We start from the raw sequence: 20984 nt of genomic DNA, 5'->3' as shown, positions 1-20984 counted from the left end.
AAAAACAGTTTTTGAAGAAATGGGACGGTTTGTCATTTTAGAATAGACAGACACATAGATGTGCAAAGAAGTTTGATAAGTTTAAAAATCTATTGAAGTGGAGAACTTACCTTTTTATCACAAATGGTGCAAAACATACTTTCACTGTCGATAACTTTTAGATGATTGTTACTTCCAATCCAACTTCTGAGAAGACTTGATTTTTCCCTTGCTACTTTAGGCATTTTCACAATAATAATAAAATGATTTTTTTACACAGTATAGTCAATAACTTGCAATCACAAAAGTTGAATAATCGGCGATTGATTTAAGACTAACCATTCATAAAATAAAATAATCTATCCTACCCTTAAAACAGTGTTGCCAACTCGACCAATATAGTATTTGCCAAACCTCACAAGAATGATGGAATGATCAGTTCAACAGTAGGTATTCCATTATCAACTAATAAAAAATCCCTATAGCAAGCATAACCCAGTACAGATAAATTATTTGTTTTAAAAAATGCTGAAACATGATCCTGTAGTTAATAGTAATCTCATGGTCCACAGACATAAGTACTAATATAAACATTATTGAAGGCGAAGGGATTTGCTGATGTAGGTGTGTATGTGTGAATGGTTAAACATTTTTTGTTAGGAATCAGATTTGACTCACTGATATCAGTTTCAAGTTCCTGTGAGAGAGTTCCTAAGTTGTTTTAGTAATTGTAAGGCCAACATAAAAATTTGTTCTGAATTAGAAGATTTTCGATTTTTACTAAATAATTTTTATATTATTTAATATGCTAGAAAATATGCTATATGCTAAACAAGAAATAAATAAGCTAAACAACACAAAAATATGCCAAATCTAGCATAAAATAAGCTAAATTGGCAACGCTGCCTTAAAATTTCGTTTTGGTTGGTTTTCCCAGAATAATTCATAGTTGGCCGACACCAGCAGAAAGTACAGGTAATATTTGTAATGTTATTCAAAATATAATCGGTATTTACTTAGGTAATTTGTAAATTCTGAGAAGTCTATAAATCTTAAATATCCGGATAATGATACCTGCAGCTATAAATAACGCCCATTATGTTTATGGGTACAACAACAAAGGAGCTTAACAGCAAAATATTTACTTTCACATTTTATTTTAATGGATGTTGATGTTACTAATATATACCTTATTTTTAAATGGGGTAGAGTAAATTCCCATCAAAATATGCATTTATATGCTCTTAAATCTCCAAATATGCAAGGCATATGCATTTATGAAAAACATGAGAAATATGCAGCATATATATGCATATGCATTTTGCATATAATCCAGTCTTTACTCATTACACCCTCTAGTTAATTTTCTATATTGAGCAGTTGTATGCTTTTGGTTTTTTAAGGATGAAAACTACCCCTAATTATAAAAAGTTATAAAATAACATTTTAAACTTTAATATTGTCAACATTTGGTTCTTATTAGTCACATAATAATTGTTTTATGCTTTAAGATATACTATCATAATATTTCAACCCTTAAATCCACCCTTGTTGGAGCTATATATAAAAAATTTACTTATCCTAAAAGATTAATTTCCGCTTCCATCGATTTGGAAAAAATTTGGGATTAGGATCATCTCACCCTGTACTTCATATTTTATATCATGCTTAAGGGCGTTGATTATTTTTAGGGGTGTAAACTACTCCTTATTGTCAAAAATTATATAAAAACATTGTAAACTTTAATATGGGTAAAATTTGGTTTTGATTGGTTAAATAATGATTGTTTTATATAGTCCTGTCGCCAGGGGGGGTACAACGGCCTCCTGTATTCAGATGGACTTTCCCCAAGTTTTTATTATGTATTTTGGCCCGTAGAACACGAATTTTTTGGGTAACAGTTGATCCGGATGTCGATAAGATTGTTATAAACAAAGAAGTTGAGGAATTACATAACAGCGATTTCTCGCAAAACAAAACCTGTTTTTGTATTTTTTGGGCCATTCTAACCAAAAAATGTTCCTACAAGTTTTTTCATAGGATGCATAGTTTTCGAGATAAATGCGGTTGAACTTTCAAAAAATCGAAAAATTGCAATTTTTGAACCCGAATAACTTTTGATTAAAAAATAAAATAGCAATTCTGCTTACCGCATTTGAAAGATCAAGTCAAATTCTATCGGTTTATAATATATACATTGCTAAAAATTTATGTGTTTATTGCTAAAAAAAGCTATAAACACATAGTGTTTCCCGTGCCTAATACATGCGTTTACACGCATGCTACGTAGAAATAGCCTCGCTTGCACTTGTACCTACTCTATCTACTCGTTCGATTTTAAATGAGAAATCATTGAAAACATCACTCCAGCACTAGGTGTTTATACTTTTGTTTAACAATAAAATAATAAATTTTTAGCAATGCAAATAACTAAAACCGATATACTTTGACTTGAACATTCAAATACGGTAAGCAGAATTTCTATTTTATTTTTTAATCAAAAGTTATTCGGGTACAAAAATTGCAATTTTTCAATTTTTTGAAAGTTCCACCGCGTTTATCTCGAAAACTGTGCATCCTACGAAAAAATTTGTAGGAACACTTTTTGGTTAGAATGGCCCAAAAAATACAAAAACATGTTTTATTTTGCGAGAAATCGCTGTTATGTAATTCCTCAAGTTCTTTGTTTATAACAATCTTATCGACATCTGGATCAACTGTTACCCAAAAAATTCGTGTTCTACGGGTCAAAATACATAAAAAAAACTTGGGTAAGTCCATCTGAATACAGGAGGCCGTTGTACCCCCCCTGGCGACAGGACTATATACTTTAGGATATAATATCATAATATTTTAACCCTTAAAAACCACCCTTAATAACATTAGAGTTTTTATAAGTAGATATGTTAATAGATCTATACAGAAAAAAAGTAGAATTAAAGAATTACAAAAACATTTATTTACACAAAAATACGAATTTACAAATACGTACAAATACAAATACAAATATTTTTTAGTCATCTCCCAAAATGCGAACCGATTCTGTGGTATTATACATACATTGAAAATTATCCATAAGCGGACTATCCGAATTTTTCGAAAAAAAATTCGTTTTATAAACATAGCTCCTTCATTTTTGGCGATAAAAAGTTTTTTCAAAAACGACTTTGTAGGATTTTTGAAGACTTATAAGACTGTGTAAATTAAGGTACGATTCCGAACAAGACCGCAAACCGCAAACTGCAAACCGCAGACCGCAGCGACAGACCTACTGGTTCATATGGTTTCTTATGAGCTTGATGTCGAGTAGAGCGGCACTGTCGCCGCCGCACGCAGAACGTCGCCACCGCAGACCGCAGTACTGCACCAGAACCAGTAGTGTCGCCGACTGCAGAGCGACAACACGTATTTTTGCTGTTTCTAGATTGACTGAAAAGTGAAAAGGATTGAATTTCTTTTGAAAATAAGTATTTCAAATGAATAAGAAGAGCAATTAATTAATTGTATAGCCAAATATTAAGTTAAATAATTGATTGATTCGACCGTTACTTGATGGAAGATCATTTTATCTAACAATAAAACATTGAAAACGTTTGTTTTCTATACTTCCGAAACAGCTGTAGTCACATAGTTATAATAAATTTTGTGGAGGTATAGAAAACAAACGTTTTCAGTGTTTTATTGTTAAATATTCAGTTATTTACGACGCAAGCTTCCTTCAAATTGTCTATTTTTAAATAGAGACCTAGTTGACTTCCTTTTTCTTTTATAATGCAAAAGTAAAAGATCGTCGTCACCTTCTTCTTCCATCAAAAGATATAACATTAATTCATCATTGTTCATTGCGTCTGACATCCTACGTATACGACTTTTAATATTATACTATTATAAATTCCCATCGTGCAATGCCGTTTTCACTAGTATATAGATGCAGTGCCGTTCTGCTCGGAATTGGTCTGACCACAGACGACACTGTCGCTGCAGTCTGAGGTTTGCGGTCTGCAGTCTGCAGCCTCTTTCGGAATCGTACCTTTAAATTCTGTAAGGTCATTTAGTTTTTAATTAGGGTGGGTCTAAAGGGCTCGAATAAGGGGGTGTTTGCTCGTAAATAGAGGTTTTAGACAGCTATATCTCGCTAACTGTTCAATGTAATGTAAATCTATGCACAAGAGAATTTTAGTTATTAAAAAAGCTACAATTTAGTAGTCCTTCATTTTTTTCGCATCTCCAGTATTTTCGGAAATATTTTGAAGTCAAAGGAGAAAACGGGAAATTCCAAAATTAATTTTCCTTTAAACTCCAATTTTTCTAAAATTAGGCATTTTAAATAGGTCAAACTTCTTGAGTTTATTGATAATACAAATATAAAAGGAATTACAGAAAGGTGAAGACTAATTTTTAATTAGGAGGGTAGTTAGGGGGTTGTTTTCACTGATTTTTTCATAAAGAAAAGCAGGTACCGACCTTTTTTGATCATAAGTTGCTTGATTTTTTCAGGCTAGAAACTTTTTATTAATATTTTTTGAAAGGACTAAATGTATACTTGAAAAAAGATTATTTAAGTTTTCCTCGAAAAATGTAAAGTTTTTCCGTTATTTTACTTTGAATATTTCAAATTATGCATTTAACGAAAAAAGCTAACTTTTAACTTGCCGTATCTCGGTTTGTGTTGGTCTTAAAGATATTACAGAAAAAGAATTTGGTTTGTGTTTCTAAAGGATACAATTATGATATCTACAGTTTTTTTGATTGGATGCATATTTTTCGAGGTATTCCCAAAAATTTCTCTAAAGAAGTCGATTTTTTCATCGAAAACTGTTACTTTCAAGCGCAAATAACTCGAAAAATATGAGTTTTACGAAGCAAATGTAAAAAACATTTTTTTCTTAGAATTACTTTTTACATCGATTTACATATTTAAAATGTAATAAAAAATTTCCGCCCCCGAGATGGGGTGGCAACCACCCCCAAGGTTTTAGCGTATAGCGGAATGCTATAGAAAATGATCCTTGGACTATTCTCTACCTTCTGTGAAAATTTCAAGTAAATCCATGCTGGACGAAAAAATTGCGAGCCAAAATGCTTCATTTCCTCGACTACAAGGAATTTGACCCGTGTGGAGTAGGTTCAAGCATAAGAGATAATAATGTACTTTTATAATACAAAAAACATCCTAACCATGGCATGGTAGCGAAGTCCTTCGCTGTATAAGGTCACTGCTTGAACCCACTCATCACGGGTCAAATTCCTTATAGTACGTTCCATTTCTACAAAAAAAAAAACAAGTTATGGGCATAATTGAAACTTTAAGTAATAAATCAACTAATTTTCACAACAAACTAGACACTTTTGACTGTTATCAATTTGGCATCTCTCAAATTGTTAATTTCTCATTGCCTACTTTACGTTTGTTTATTAAAGTAAGCAGACACTGAGGATTTATTGAGAAAAAACGTGACTAGTTGTTACCTGACGTTTTTATTATCCAACATAGGTAAATGAATCAAAAAACAGATAGTCCGGGCAGATTATCGGAGAATAGGCCATTTTTGGGAAAAGTTATTTACCGGCAATTTTATTGCTGGAATCGAATTTTATATCATTATTATTGAATCTTATATCGTATATTATAATAATGTAGGTATTCAAAGTCCGCAGATAGTGTGCTACTTTTTTTATAAACAAAATGGCGCCCGAAAATCTTGTTTTTTTAAATTTTTGCTCTATAACTCCAAAAATTTTAACTTAACACCAAAAACGCCCAAATAAAAATTCACCGTAATGAAAATCTGCACAGAGACGTGTTTTTAACGATTTAATTCGACGGAAGATTTCTCCGGAAAATGCGGGTTTGTCCTTCAAAATCTTTAACTTTCAACTAAAATTTTAGATGAGTAATCGTTTATATATAATTAAATAACTTGGTAATCCAAAAGCTCTTTTCCTATAGATTATAATTCCCGAAGCCGAGGATTGAATGAGCAGTTTAGCAACAATTGAATTGTTAATTAAAAATTTGCGGTCGCTATAATAACCACAATAATATGATACATAAATATAGCTATGATTTTTGTATAAAAAGACACTATAACTATCTAATCTTACTTTACGGAATTGAAATTGGACTATTTAAGCGCCCTCAGGAATATTTTCAAATTATAAACAATTTTTTGGCTTATAAACAAATAGAATAGGTATCTCGGGAAATATTAAATTAAATTAAATCATGAAAAGGGTATTGAATAAAGATAAGAAGGGTAATAAAGATATAAACAATAGGATCATAATTTTCGAACCATCACCTATTTATTTTTGTCCTCTTTCTCCACACCAATTTTCTTATCTTTAAAATACTCATAACATATATTATTATTATAAAAACTATCGATATCACGAGTGAACACTGCCAAAAATGGCAAAATTCCAATCAAAAATTAGGTTGCAGAAAATGTAATCTCAAAGTTCAAAATCGGTATACGTTAAAAAAAATGCATTTTCTCTCGGCTTCCATGGAGCAATTTTCTTCATTCTTTTTTTGTTCCCAAGTAACTCGAGTAGAGCCATATAACTAACGTATTGTTAAATGTCAAAGTTAATTTATGTTTTGTTATAATAAATTAATTTATTTGTTATAACAAAATTTTTTAATTTGTTTAAATAACGGTTATTTAAATAAATATACAGCTTTCAACTGAGAATAATTGTGTTTTTAACGTTAAAAGGTACACTTGTAGTAAGTTTATCTAAAAAAAGTCTACAACTGGAAAAATATGTAGTTTTCTTTTCTTATAAATAAATTAATCTATTATAACAAAGCAAAAGCAAGTTTGACATTTAATAATCCGTTAGTTAGATGTCTCTACTCGAGTTACTTGGGAACATAAAAAGAATGAAGAAAATTGCTTAATCGGAAGCCAAGAAAATGCATTATTTTAACGTATACCGATTTTGATCTTTAAGATAACATTTTCTGCAACCTGATTTTTTATTGGAATTTTGCTATTTTTGGCAATTTTTACTCGTAATATCGATAGTTTTTATTATAATAATATATGTTATAAGTATTTTAAATATACAAAAAATGGTGTGGAGAAAGAGGACAAAAATAAAAAGGTGATGTCTCGAAAATTATGATCATATTTTTTAAATCTTTGCCCTAAATGGTGGTCAATTTTGAACGGTTGTATCTTAAGAACCACTCATTATAATTAAACGTTTTTTCTTTTAAAAGAAGCATCCTGCCAGTTTTTTCCAATAACGTTTTCATGATTTAATTTAATTTAATATTTCCCGAGATATTCTATTTGTCTATAAGCCAAAAAAATTGTTTATAATTTTAAAATATTCCTGAGGACGCTTAAATAGTCCGATTTCAATTCTGTGTAGTACATTAGATAGGTACAGTGTGTGTTTATACAATCATAGTTATTTTTGTGTGTCATAATTATTGTGGTTATTATAGCGACCGTAAATTTTTAATTAACAATTCAATTGTTAATATACTGTTCACTCAATTTCCATTGGCTTCTGGAATTTTAATCTATACGAAGAGGGCTTCTATATTACCAAGTGATTTAATTTTTTATAAACAATAACTTAACTAAAATTTTACCTGAAAATTAAAGATTTTGTTGGAAAACTGCATTTTCCGTGAAAAATTTTCGTCGAAGTAAATCGGCAAAAACACGTCTCTGTGCAGAATTTAATTACGGTGAATTTTTATTTGGGTGTTTTTGGTGTAAGGGTAAAATCTTTAGAGTTAAAGAGCAAAAATTGAAAAAAAACACACTATCTGCAGACTTTGTATACATATAATATTAATATATTTATACAATCATAAGATTCGATTCCAGCAATAAAATTGCTGGTAAATAACTTTTTCTTGTATTTTGCTAATTAGCTTAGAGTAAGAATGTTAAGAAAACCTAAGGCTACAATTTAGTTTTAATTTCAATATTTTTTATTGCTAGAATATTCCATAGGGTGTTCCGAACTTTGAGGAAAAACACAGTATGATTGTTATAGCCAATGATTGTACCAACCCGGTACAGGGCCTATTTTACCACTATGCCCATGAGGCACCTGCCTCTGGCCCGAATTTTAATGGGGCCTGAAAGGATCATCAGAAAATTTGTGTTATTGTAATAACAAAATAAAATTTCAAAATTCTTTCATTTAACGAAAAAAAAATTATAATATAATGACTCCACTGTTAATTTTAAAGCGACTTCACCTGTCACAAGTACATCCCCGTCATCTCCTATGGAAAACGACAATGTTATTAACTCTTTTCCTAACGATATAGGGGATTGGCCAAAACATTTAAATCTGGAATTTCAACAATATTTTATAAATAATCGACCGTATAGATATCTTGAAAACATTTGTGAATTTGTTACACAACTAGATAATAATAAAACCAGCTACTTGCAAAAGGCGATTTTTTATTTTAAAATGAAAGCTAATGGGGATAATTCTTCACGAATGGGTAGTGTACAGTTCTAAATGTAGCCGTGTTTATTGCGACGTTTGTAAACTAATTTGCACGAAAAAATTTTTTTATATTTTGCTTCGCGTTAGAGATATCGAAAAAAGTTGAAAGAGTTTATTTTATTTATTTATTTACGGGTTTCTCCAAATTCATAAAAAATATACATATATAAACAATAAGTAGAAGTAAAAGTAGTAGTAGTAAAGTCCAGTAAAACAGTAAAAAAACAAAAAATAAAATTAAATGTATTAAATGAAAGTGTGACATCATAAAACTGTAGTAAGTACATTACAATAAAACTAAATTTAACATACACACAAATCTACTGAAAATATAATATTAAACATAAGTGCTGACCGAAAAAATTAATTTTAGTCGGTTTTTAAAATACTCTTCTGGAAGAAGAGAATAAATCGACGTCCAAATCATTCAGGCGACTATTGTCAAAGTTCTATCTATTGGTGAGTTAAGACCATAGTTTGTTGAATGATGAGGTACATGGAACAAGTTATTATTGCTCAGATCATGGTTTGGAATATTAAAGTTTATTAATTTTAATAAATCAGGGCAATTGATTTCACTATTTAATAGTTTATAAATAAAAGCTAGATCATTTATAATTCTAAGGACTTTAAGGAGTGTAAATTGAGATCACTACGGATGATGGTATAGTTGTGGTTTAGTTCAATAACATTATATCCCAATCTGTACGCTGCAAATCTTAAAAACTTATTTTGAACTCCCTCGAGGCAAACAACATGAACATTATAAAATGGTGACCAGACAATAGAGGAGAATTCTAATATAGATATAACCAATGATGAGTAAACAGTCTTTATTGTATTAAGGGAAAGATCAGCATAACTGCGAAGTATATAACCCAATACTTTTGAAGCCTTTGCTGTCACATAGTTAATGTGATCCACAAACGTTAAGTTTTTATCGAATATTACTCCTAAAATCCTTTACTGTTTTAAAACTTTGTGGAAGCTAATGAAATGGCATTTATTAACGTTTAAAAAGAGTCTGTTTTTGTTACACCACTCAACTAAATTATTGAGATCGTTTTGAAGGAGACTACAATATTCATGATCTTTGATAGATCTGTACATCTTTAAATCATCAGCAAATAGCAAGTACTTAGAGTGATTAAAACATTCACCTATGTCGTTAATAAATAGATTGAACAGAAGGGGCGAGCAATAAGCACCTTGTGGAACTCCAGATTTTATTTGTATTGCATCTGGCATAAATGAACCCAGTTTGACTTTTGTGTGCGACCTATTAAATAGCTAGCAAACCACTTTAAAAGCTGATCGCTGAAACCATATGCCTTAAGTTTATGTAACAGTAAGTAGTGGTCAATCCTATCAAAGGCTTTTGAAAAGTCTGTGTATACACAATCTACCTGACATTTTCTTTCCAGATCTCTGATAATAGATGTTTCATAAGATAGTAAGTTTGTAGTTGTGGATTTCTTGTGCATAAAGCCATGTTGATAATTATTTATTAATTGTTGACCAGTAAAACTAATATGGTTATAAATCAACTTATCAAGTAGTTTAGGAATGGTCGATTGTTTAGATATACCCCTGTAATTTTCTATATTTTCTCTTTCGCCAGATTTAAAAATTGGAATTAAATGGCTAGTTTTCCATTTATCAGGAAGAATGCCTAATTTCAATGATAAGTTATATAGAACAAACAATGGTTGTGTTAGACTGTAAGCACAGTTTTTCAAGAAAAAATCGGGAAGTCCATCCGGTCCAGCTGTTACATTATTAGAAAGTTTTGACAAACCTTCATAAATAACTTCCGCTGTCAAAGAATCACACTTACTAGAAGAATAATTATTAAATGTGTCATGATAACTTACATCCAGGGAAGAAACATAAACTTCAGAGAAGTAAACAGCAAAAAGTTCACTTATCTGATCACCATTCACAGCTCTTTTATCAGCTAGATACATATTATTAGGAACATCATATAGATTATTTTTTCGGCTAAAAAATCTCCAAAATGACCTGGGATCGGTATTAAAATTATTTTCAAGGTCTTTTTTGTAATTCACAAAACATTCTTTAGATAAAATATTACAATGACTACGTAACCTTGAAAATTCTATGTAATAACAGCGACTGCCAGTATTCTTGTAATTTTTGTGAGCTATTTTCTTTTGGATGATTAAATTTCTCAACTCAGCATTGAACCACTTTGGGAAAGTTGATACCTTACTTTTCTTTTTGGGCACAAAAAGATTTAATGCCATACTCAGAATATGATAGAAATTGTGTACTGCAGTATTTATGTCATTTAAATTTAAATACTTGTGCCAATTGATAGGTCTCAAATAATTCTGTAGGCTAATATAATCAGCGTTTCTGAAATCATAGTAAAATTCTTGGCACAGTAAATTATTTGTAATGTCCGATATAGGTAAATCAAAGGAGTATGGTTTGTGATGGGTAGATTCAGAAAAAATAGGATCTATTGCAGATGAAACTAGAATACTATCCACATTCGAAAATAGTAGATCTAAAAACTTAATATTAGAGTTAGGAATAGTAATATGTTGTTTAAAATCAAGCAAAGCATAATATTGTGCTACACTAGAAAAATGTTTTCATTCATCTGAGATGGTGATATATTATTTAAATCGGGAGTTATGTTAGGCAAGTTAAAATCACCAAAAATATAAAAGCTGCACTTATTATACTGAATTCTCAAATCTTCAATCGTTTCAACATGTGATAGATAGCAATTATTTGGATTGTTAGGAGGAATATACACGCCACCAATGATAAAATTAAAGTTTGAAACAGAACAAGATATAAATAACTGCTCCACTGAATTGTTTATGTGGCTCATTCTAAAAGCTTTTATTTTTCTATGAATAAGTATCAAAATCCCTCCACCTCTACTTTTAGTACTTGAAAGATTAGATCTATCGCATCTGAATATCTGATAATTAACCAAATAAAGTTCCCTATCTAGGAAATCATCGTTCAACCAACTTTCAATAATGACAAATATATCAAAGCAAGAAGAATTAACTGCTGCAGAGAAATCGGATAATTTCGTCCTTAAACCTCCTATATTATGACAGTAGATTTTCAGTGTATTAAGAACTTGTGGAATGATCGTTTCGAGTTTTTTTTGTTGATTATATTTGGTTATTTTAGGCTCACCATTAATATACCTTATAACTAGATCTTTCTCACCTTTAGATTTCCTTTCTGCCAATTCAGTTTTTAACTTATTTAAGATGTTTTGTTGAAGACGCGTGAGGTCAGCACTTATGAAAATATGTCTATCACGGCCTACATTATATTTATTTTTTAACACATCAAATGCATCCAGGGGTCTTGAGAGCTCCACTTTTACAGAACGATGTCCATTTTTATTTTGTTGTTCAACATACCAAATTTCAAGACAAAATTTGCATTTTTAGGGTTTTCATTATTTGTAATCAGGACGAGTCTGAGTAATCTTGTAATCTGAGATGAATTTTAGGGTCCTGAGTTTCTGACTACAAATACTGAAAAAGCTAAAAGTGCGAATTTTGTCGTATAACGATATATACTCCATCTAATTTACTTACCGTTGCACGTCATCCGCGTCATAGCCCGAGACGTCACATGATACCAACACGAAATATTTAGGCGGTAGTTGTGTTCTTTTTTAGAATCACTTTGCCGAGTACACTGGCGTTACAGCCACTAGGCATATTTTATTATATACGCGTAAAAATAATATTTGAAGATTTCTTTTAATGTTAACCTAAAAAATACACAATAATATGTTTCATTTAATTTGTATAAATGGATTATAAAGCGTTTTTATGAAGCACATTTGTTCGGAATACACTGTAACTATAGTCTAACGAAGGTGATATTTTGGCATAAATTGGTAACATTTATTTGACAGTTGCGGTGATGACACTTCATATTTGTTTATATTCTTTACTATTAGTAGTATTTATTTCATTATACTTACTGTTTTTATTATGTAGTTTAACGTAAAAATATAACTTAATTCATGTTTTCTATTTCTAAGTTGTTTTCTATTTCATGTTCTCTATTTCTGTATAATCCACTTCCGCAAAAATTGTGTGATGTATTTGATTTAAAATGAATTCAAGACTTTTTTGTAATTGGGCAACAATATCAACTTAGATCTCTAACGTGGACATCGAAGTTGGTACTGCTTCCCAAAGCTGGGGAAAATTATCGACCCATCCGCCTTCTTCCGTGCGTCGGTAAGCTGTATGAAAGAATGCTGCGGGGACGTATCAATGGCATGATTGAGAGGTCGGGATGCTTGTCCCCGAGGCAGTTTGGTTTCTGTAAGGGGAGAAGCACGATTGATGCAATCGTGAGTGTATTCGACGCATTGCGCAATAGAGGGGATGAACACCGTTGGGCGGCCCTGTTGTTGTTCGATGTTAGGAATGCATTCAATACGCTGCAGTGGAACGAGGTAATGAAGGCAATGGAGGAGAGAGAGTGTCCTGGATACCTGATGAACGTGGTAGCGGAATATCTGTCTGAAAGAAGAATTATGGTGGAGAAAGGCACGTTCGTGGATGTGACGGCAGGTGTTCCCCAGGGATCTGTCTTGGGCCCGACGCTATGGAATCTAGTATATGACGGGATCCTGAACTGTGAATATGGAGAGGGTACGTCTCCCTTCGCATTTGCAGACGATCTCGCTGTGCTGGTAGTGGCGCGGGACGAGCCAGATCTTAAATACCGGGTACGGAAAGCAGGCGGCGTCGTGAAGAAATGGATGACACAGCATGGACTGAAACTCGCGGCAGAGAAGACCGAGGCCATCATTCTGAAGGGGAAAAGGAACAGGCAAAGTGTGGAGCTACAATGTGCAGGAGCGTGTCTAACACCCAAGAAACACGTAAAGTACCTAGGAGTGACGTTGCACCAGAATGGAAAATGGGGGGAGCACGTGCAGGTGGTGACCCGGAAGGCTGCAAACAGTGCGGCTGCGTTGGGGAGGGTGATGCCCAACATTGGAGGACCCAAATCCGAAAGGAGGAGGGCCTTGCACGGTGTTGTGCAGTCGATCGTCCTCTATGCAGCCCCAGTCTGGAGTGAAGCGGTACGGATACGGGCCTACAGAGGGCTCATTACACGGGTGGACAGAACAAGTCTGCTGCGAGTGGCATGCGCCTACAGGACTGTGTCTGCCGCAGCCTTGTGGGCCATCACTGGATGTGTTCCGCTGCATGTGTTGGTAGTAGAAAGAAAAGAACTGTATGAGAGAAGAGACCTTGAGCTTACTATGGCCGAGAGAAGACAGGAAAGAGAAAGGTCAATTGAAAGATGGCAGCAAGAATGGAACAACATGGAGCATGTGGCACAGTGGACAAAGATGTTGCTTCCTAACTTAAAAGATTGGATGGATTGTGGTCACAGGCGACTGGACTATTTCCTGACGCAGGTGCTCACAGGACACGGGTGTTTTGGAGCCTACCTCTCTAGGTTTGGAAAGGCTGACACTGACGAATGTCTATACTGCAGACACCCGGACACTGTTACACATACCATGCTAGAGTGCAACAGATGGATAGTAGAAAGAAATAGAATGGAAAGAGAGACAGGTGTGAATTTTTTGACAGTGCGAGAAATGATTGAGAGAATGATTGAAAATAAAACTGGTTGGACTAGCATACACAACTATATCCGTGTAGTGATCAAGAAGAAAGAAGAGGAGGAAAAACTGCTGTACCAACGATAGGGGTGAGAGGGAAATATATGGCGAGTAGAAGGCAGAGGGAATAAGTTTTGACGAGAGGCGAATAAGTAAGATATATTGTATGAGACAGACTGTGGGAAAGAAGCTCTAGTAAGAAAAAAAAAACGCCCAATCTTGGGACCAAAAAAAGGGAGAACGGGGAAAATGAAGGGCCTCCTTGCTTACAGTCTGTGGATAAATGAAGGTAAAGTGCTTCGGAAGCGATGTCGACATTGCAGCGGCCATTCCGTTTTCGGAGCGCTGGATGACAGAGGAGGGTCTGGTTTAGCAGGTAGGCATTCGGCGTAGCCTCGGCGACGAGAGAGCGTTTTAAAGCACCTCGGGAACTATCGCTGGTACTACGAAGAATGAATCCTGCACTAAGGTCAGTCAGGCGGCGTTCTGGACTGAGGTGTCTTTTGAAGATTCCAGACCCCCCTATTTAAAGACGAAAAAAAAGAAAAAAAAAAAGATTTCTAACGTGAATAATGACGTGCAACCTAGTCCAGGGTAATAAGGTTTTTTCCATGACACTCGAGCAGCCAGGGTACTAAAGCATTTTTTCGACAGGTAATACGTATAAGAGCAAATTGTAACTATTTCCTGCGTAGGATCTGGCGGTCATTTTTATTTATAAACAATTAAGTGTCAAAAAATGGCATATTTCCAATTTTTTTTCAAATCAATGGAAAAGAGTGAAACTTATGGTTTTTTAGAACAAATATCTTTGAGATTATAGAAATAGCTTTAAAATGACGTATTAGAAAGTTTGATATACTCATTTATTGTTAATATAATTGCGAAAAAAGGTCGGAATTGCAAAAAAAAATTAATTTCGCAATATCTATTGTAAAAATTAGTGTACAGCTTTGGAATTTTTGTCATATAAGGGTTCTTTGGTGCTTAATATGTGATAAAAATTTCAAAGCGATTCATTCAATTATTTAAATTTTATTCAAATTGTTTATCCCAGAGAGCATTTTTTTACAATAACATAAGTCAGAAAAAAATGACGTTAGGACCATTACACAGGTGTCAAATGAAAGAGCATGAGCTATATTTTCAACTTGGTTTTAAAAAAACGAAAAAAAAAATGCTTTTATTAGTAATAAATAATTATGCAAAAGTATCGTAAATCTTTCCTTATAAACTTTTTATTTTGTTATATAAGAAATTATATATATGTATTACAATTTTTTATCAATTATGATATAAATAACATTACTTGGTAGTTTTGCACTTAAAACAGAGTAAAAAAGTTAATTTTTTTGGAAAACGCTGTTCAAAAAGATTATAAGGAAAGATTTACGATACTTTTGCACAATTATTTATTACAAATAAATGCATTTTTTATTCGCTTTTTTTAAACCAAGTTGAAAACATAGTTCATGCTCTTCTACTTGACACCTGTGGAATGGTTCTAACGTCATTTTTTTCTGACTTATGTTAGTGCAAAAAAATGCTCACTGAGATAAACAATTCGAATAAAATTTAAACAATTGAATGAATCGCTTTGAAATTTTTATCACATTAAGCACCAAAGAATCCTCATTTGACAAAAATTTCAAACCTGTACACTAATTTTTACAGCAGTTATTGCGAAAATATTTTTTTTGCAATTCCGACCTTTTTTCCCAATTATATTAACAATAAATGAGTATATCAAACTTTGTAATATGTCATTTTAAAGCTTTTTCCATAATCTCAAAGATATTTGTACTAAAAAATCATAAGTTTCACTGTTTTCCATTGATTTGAAAAAAAAAGGGGAAAAATGCCATTTTTTGACAGTTAATTGTTTATAAATAAAAATGGCCGCCAGATCCTACGCAGAGTATACCCGAAATATAGAGCTGTCTTCATCTTAAATGCGACACACTGTATTTAAACAATGTTTTGTTTTTTATATAGGTATAAATTTTATTTATTGTTAATACAAATTTAAATTTCTGGTGCAACCATATTTCTACTAAAAAATTAATTCATTTAAGCAAGTTATTAATATTATTATCAAATCATATGTAGGGACCCGAAGATATTCTTAAAGAATAAGGATATAATATACTAAAAAAATCACTAAAATCGGACAACAGGTTTAGGAAATTCAAGACATAAAAATGTCCCATTTTTAAGGTGGTGCGTTAATTTTGCTGTTTAGTGTATTTACAAACTGGACCAGGGTATCTATGAAAAAATAAATCGATTTTTAAATAGAGCAGCAATGGACTTGCAACTTTTTGCATTGTATTCGGGATGATGCTAGAAAAAAGTCTGCTATATATAAAAATGAATGGAAATGCATAGTTACATTTTAAACTGCATAAAAATCCAAGAGTACATAAACATGTCCAAACCAGTATATTAAATACCAAATTCTGTTACTAGGAAATTTTTGGGGCCGCTGAATACGAATAAGTTATCAGAACCGACCTACTTAGCACCTGGACCTCGATTTTTGACTCTTCGCTTCGTTATCAAACGTATTCGCTTCGTATCTTCTAGTTTACAGATAGCGAATGATCGATAACGAAGCGAAGGGTTAAAAATCGAGGTCCTGGTGCTCAGGGTCACTGCTAAGGTACGTCATCTATAGTTGACGACGCTTCTCGGTACTAAACTTATGAAAATATATTACTCGGTGGTTATTGGGGTCGCTGAACAGGAATACGCCTTTAGAACGGAGGTACTGCTGTCTAAAAACACTTGAAACTCCAGAAAATGACGTGCATTAATAATGACCCTCGGCACCAGTTGGTCCGGCGGTCGGATCTAATAGCATATTCGTGTTCAGCGACCCTAAAAGCCTCTTGGTAATCTATCTGCAAGCATTTAGTGCCGAGAACCCTCGAAACCCCAGAAGATGACATACCATAGCGTGACTTTGCGCGCTAGGTACTCCATGTGTCGATTCTGCTGACGTGCAGTAACAGAATCCAGATGTCGGTTCTTATGACGTATTCGTGACGTATTCGCGACCACAAAAAACCCTCTGATTAATCAATTTAGTGCCAGAAGATGACGTGCCTTAGTGGTAATCTTAGGTATCAGGTGTACCGGGTGTCAGTTTTGGTGCCGTATTCGTGTTCAGATATCTCAAAAACACCTCAATTTATCTGTTTGCGTCAATTTCGTGCTGAAAACATCCGAAACTCCAGAAGATGATATGCCTGAGCAGTTATACTGGGCACCAGGTCAATAAATGGATGATGTATTTAAAAATCGATTTATTTCGGTGTTTTCTGTTCTAATAGTCTAAGCGCTAGAGCCGAAAAATAATCGTCATAAGAAAATATGGAGATTGGCATATCCACTGACACCTCAGTGGATACAGGAAGAAGCAATAAGGGATGAAAGGGGAAAGTTAGTGTAGTCTTTAAAGGTTTTCACCTCCTATTTTGTTAAACCTCCATCGATTTGCATGAAAATTGGTGACTAGGTAGAACATACCTCAGGAAATAAAAATAATTTGGTGCCAACTTGCACTTTTACCCTGGGGGTGGACACCACCCCTTCTCGGGGGTGAAAACGATTTTATTAAAAATAACCTCACAAATCGATAGATGGACAAATTATAAGTAACATTTGTTATATCAGGTTATTAAAATAAATCAATACTTTTTGAGTTATTAAAGATCCAAGATTTATCTGTTTAAGAGCACATGCGTGAAGTTACGGATGATAAAAAGAACATATTAATGAATTGTATGTTTAGTCCAAGTAATGAAGCTTAAAATAGGACAAAACCTCGCAATTTTTACAGAATGGATCGATTTGCTTGAAAATTTGAGAATAAGTAGTGGATAGTCCAAGGATCAAAATCTATATGATGCCAAAAGGCGCTTTTACCATAGGGGTGGTTGCCACCCCATGTCGGGGGTGAAAATTTTTTATTATATTTTGACCACAAACGTTGGTAAAATCATTCATTCTAAGCAAAAAATGTTCTATACATTTTTTGGATAAAATTAATAGTTTTCTATTTATTCGTTATCGAAAGTGTTTAGTTTTATATTAAAAAGATTAACGTTTTTAATCAGTTTTCTGCAAATAACTCAAAAAGTTTTTGTTTTATCAAAACAACTTTGCTTAACAAAAATGTACCTTTTGAAAAAATCAACAAAACCGTTTTTTTTTATTTTCTTTAAGACCAATAGGAACGAGCTATACTTTATTATATGTTAAGTCTTCTTCGGCAAATGCTAAATATTGTAGTTTCAAAGTCAAAAGACGGGAAAACTATGCATTTTCCGAGGATCACTTGTTTAAACCAATTTGAAGTATTTAAAAATATCTATCTTCAGAAATAAAAAAAAAGTCTTTAGCTCAAAAATTAGGTGGCTTATAATGAAAAGAATGTCAGACCCTATATTTTCCAGCGAAAAAGTGATCGAAAGCAAACCCCTACTCACCACCCTGATTAAAATTAGTCATTAACCTTATTTCGCCTTCTTTACTTATGTATTATTAATAGGTTCTAGAAGTTTAACTGGTTTATAATGATTAGTTTTTAAAAAAATGGAGTCAAAAGCAAATATCGAATTTTTGAAGTTTGGTAAAAAATTCCTTTTTTTTCTTCAGAATAGAAAGATTATCATCAGAGATACAAAAAATATTCAAATACAAAAATTGTAGCTTATTTAATTCCCAAGAACTTGGTTTGCAAAAAATTTCTCTACGGTAAAAATTGAGTGAGCTATTGATAATTAAAACTTATAATAACATGCAAAAATCACCTTTACCAACCCTTTCAAAGTCACCACTTTTTGCGACTGAGGATTTTAAAAGCATTTGGTATTAACACTTTTATAGATCTTGTAAAAACCTACAAAACTATTTTTTAACAAACTTTCTAAAATAAAAATTAAAAAGGTTACGGTTAAAAAATCAATATATTTTTTTTCAAAAAAAAAAAGAAATCCAATTGGAAGTATAATAATGTAATTTAGCTTTGCTTTTAGTCATTGGCCTTATTAATTCTTCTTTATTTATGTATTATTAACAGATTTTAAAAGTTTGACTGGCTTAGAGTGATTAGTTTTTAAAAAACTAGAGTTAAAAGCGAATAACGACTTTTTGTAGTTTGGTAAAAAATGTCATTTTATTCAAAATAGAAAGATTAGCATCAGATATACGAAAGAATGTTTTTATATGAAATTGTAGGTTATTTAATTCCCAAGAACTTGGTTTAAAAAAATTTTTACTACGGCAAAAATTGAGTGAATGCTAAATGAGTATATATTGAAAAACATTGATTTTTTCTATATAAAACTAACACTTTCGATAGCGAATAAATCGAAAAGTATTAATTTTATCAAAAAAAAGTATAGAACATTTTTTGCTTAGAATAAATGTTTTTATCAACTTTTGCAGTCAAAACATAATAAAAAATTTCCACCCTTAAGATGGGGTGGTAACCGACCCCATGGTAAAAGCGCCTTTCGGCATCATATAGATTTTGATCCTTGAACTATCCACTACTTATTCTCAAATTTTCAAGCAAATTGATCCATTCTGTAAAAATTGCGAGGTGAAATGCTTCGGTTCCTGGACTAGTTACTAAAATATTATTTTTATATTATTTCTATATTATAAATTTAGGAAAAGTGTATTCGAATATGTCAAATGTACCCATTATTGGACACCCCCACTTTCTGGATACATTCAGTTTATAATGAAAAAAAAAATTCAATTAAATATCAAAATAATATAGAAATAATATTTTACTAACTTACAATTAATTAACATGTTCTTTTTATCATCTGTAACTTCACGCATATGCTCTTAAATAGACAAATCTTTGGTCTTTAATAACACAAAAAGTATTGATTTATTTTAATAACATGATATAACAAATTTTACTTAAAATTTGTCCCTTTATCGATTTGTAGGGTTATTTTTAATAAAATAGTTTTCACCTGCGGGAACGGGTGGTATTCACCACCAGGGTAAAAGTGCAAGTGGCACCAAATCAGTTTTGTTTCTTGAGGTATGCTCTAACTAGTCACCAATTTTCATGCAAATCGATTGAGGTTTAACAAAATAGGAGGTGAAAACCTTTAATGACTGCACTAACTTTCCCCTTTCATCCCTTATTGCTACTTCCTGTATCCACTGAGGTGTCAGCCGGAAAGGGGTCATTATTGTCAATATACAATGGTCACAGGAAAAACTCCATATTACTTATGACGATGATTTTTCGGCTCTAGCTCTCCGTCTATAAATGCCCTGCTCTAAACAAGTCTTTACTTTTATTCATGCCTTTTTTACAATTGGCATAAGTGGTTAAATTTAGTTGAAACATACAAGATAATTTATAAGCAAAAATTCTAAGATTTTACAATATTTTACCGTGTAAGAATGGACAATTAGTGGCTACTATAATATAAAAAAATAATATTATCTCTTTTTATAAAAACACTGTTAACCACTCACCTAAGAAAAATATAAATATCCACAGAAAATTTGGCATATTGTAGTAGGTATGAACTCAAATACAAAAATAGTCTTAAATTATGTTTTGAGATTGACTGTGGAATTAAATCAGGGTTCAAGTGTAGATAATATGTATGTTTAAATTACATTTATTTTTATTTGATAATAATGTTTAAATTGTAAATATTATTGATTGATGTATTTGTTCATTTCAAAAATATTGTACTGCAATGTATACAACTCGTATGACGTTACTAATATAAATAAATATTTACGCCAGTCAATGAAAGCAAAAAGAGGATATTACCTCCGAATTCGCTCCTATTGCATG

General features: G+C 32.3%; 1 protein-coding gene across 1 annotated transcript in view; it reads right to left on the bottom strand.

Moving 5' to 3' along the window:
• Positions 1–20778, bottom strand: part of LOC126879762 (uncharacterized) — a 118385-nt gene extending 97607 nt beyond the window's left edge. The window contains exon 1 of the mRNA XM_050643014.1: positions 20654–20778. Within this exon, the coding sequence (XP_050498971.1) occupies positions 20654–20690 (37 nt within the window). The 5' untranslated portion in view covers positions 20691–20778. The remainder of the gene's footprint in view (positions 1–20653) is intronic.
• Between the last annotated feature and the right edge of the window lie 206 nt (positions 20779–20984).

This window comes from Diabrotica virgifera, chromosome 2, assembly GCF_917563875.1.
Source record: "Diabrotica virgifera virgifera chromosome 2, PGI_DIABVI_V3a".
Taxonomy (NCBI): Eukaryota; Metazoa; Arthropoda; class Insecta; order Coleoptera; family Chrysomelidae; genus Diabrotica; species Diabrotica virgifera.
Note: the sequence above shows the minus strand (reverse complement) of the source record. Positions and strands in the feature narration are given on the sequence as shown.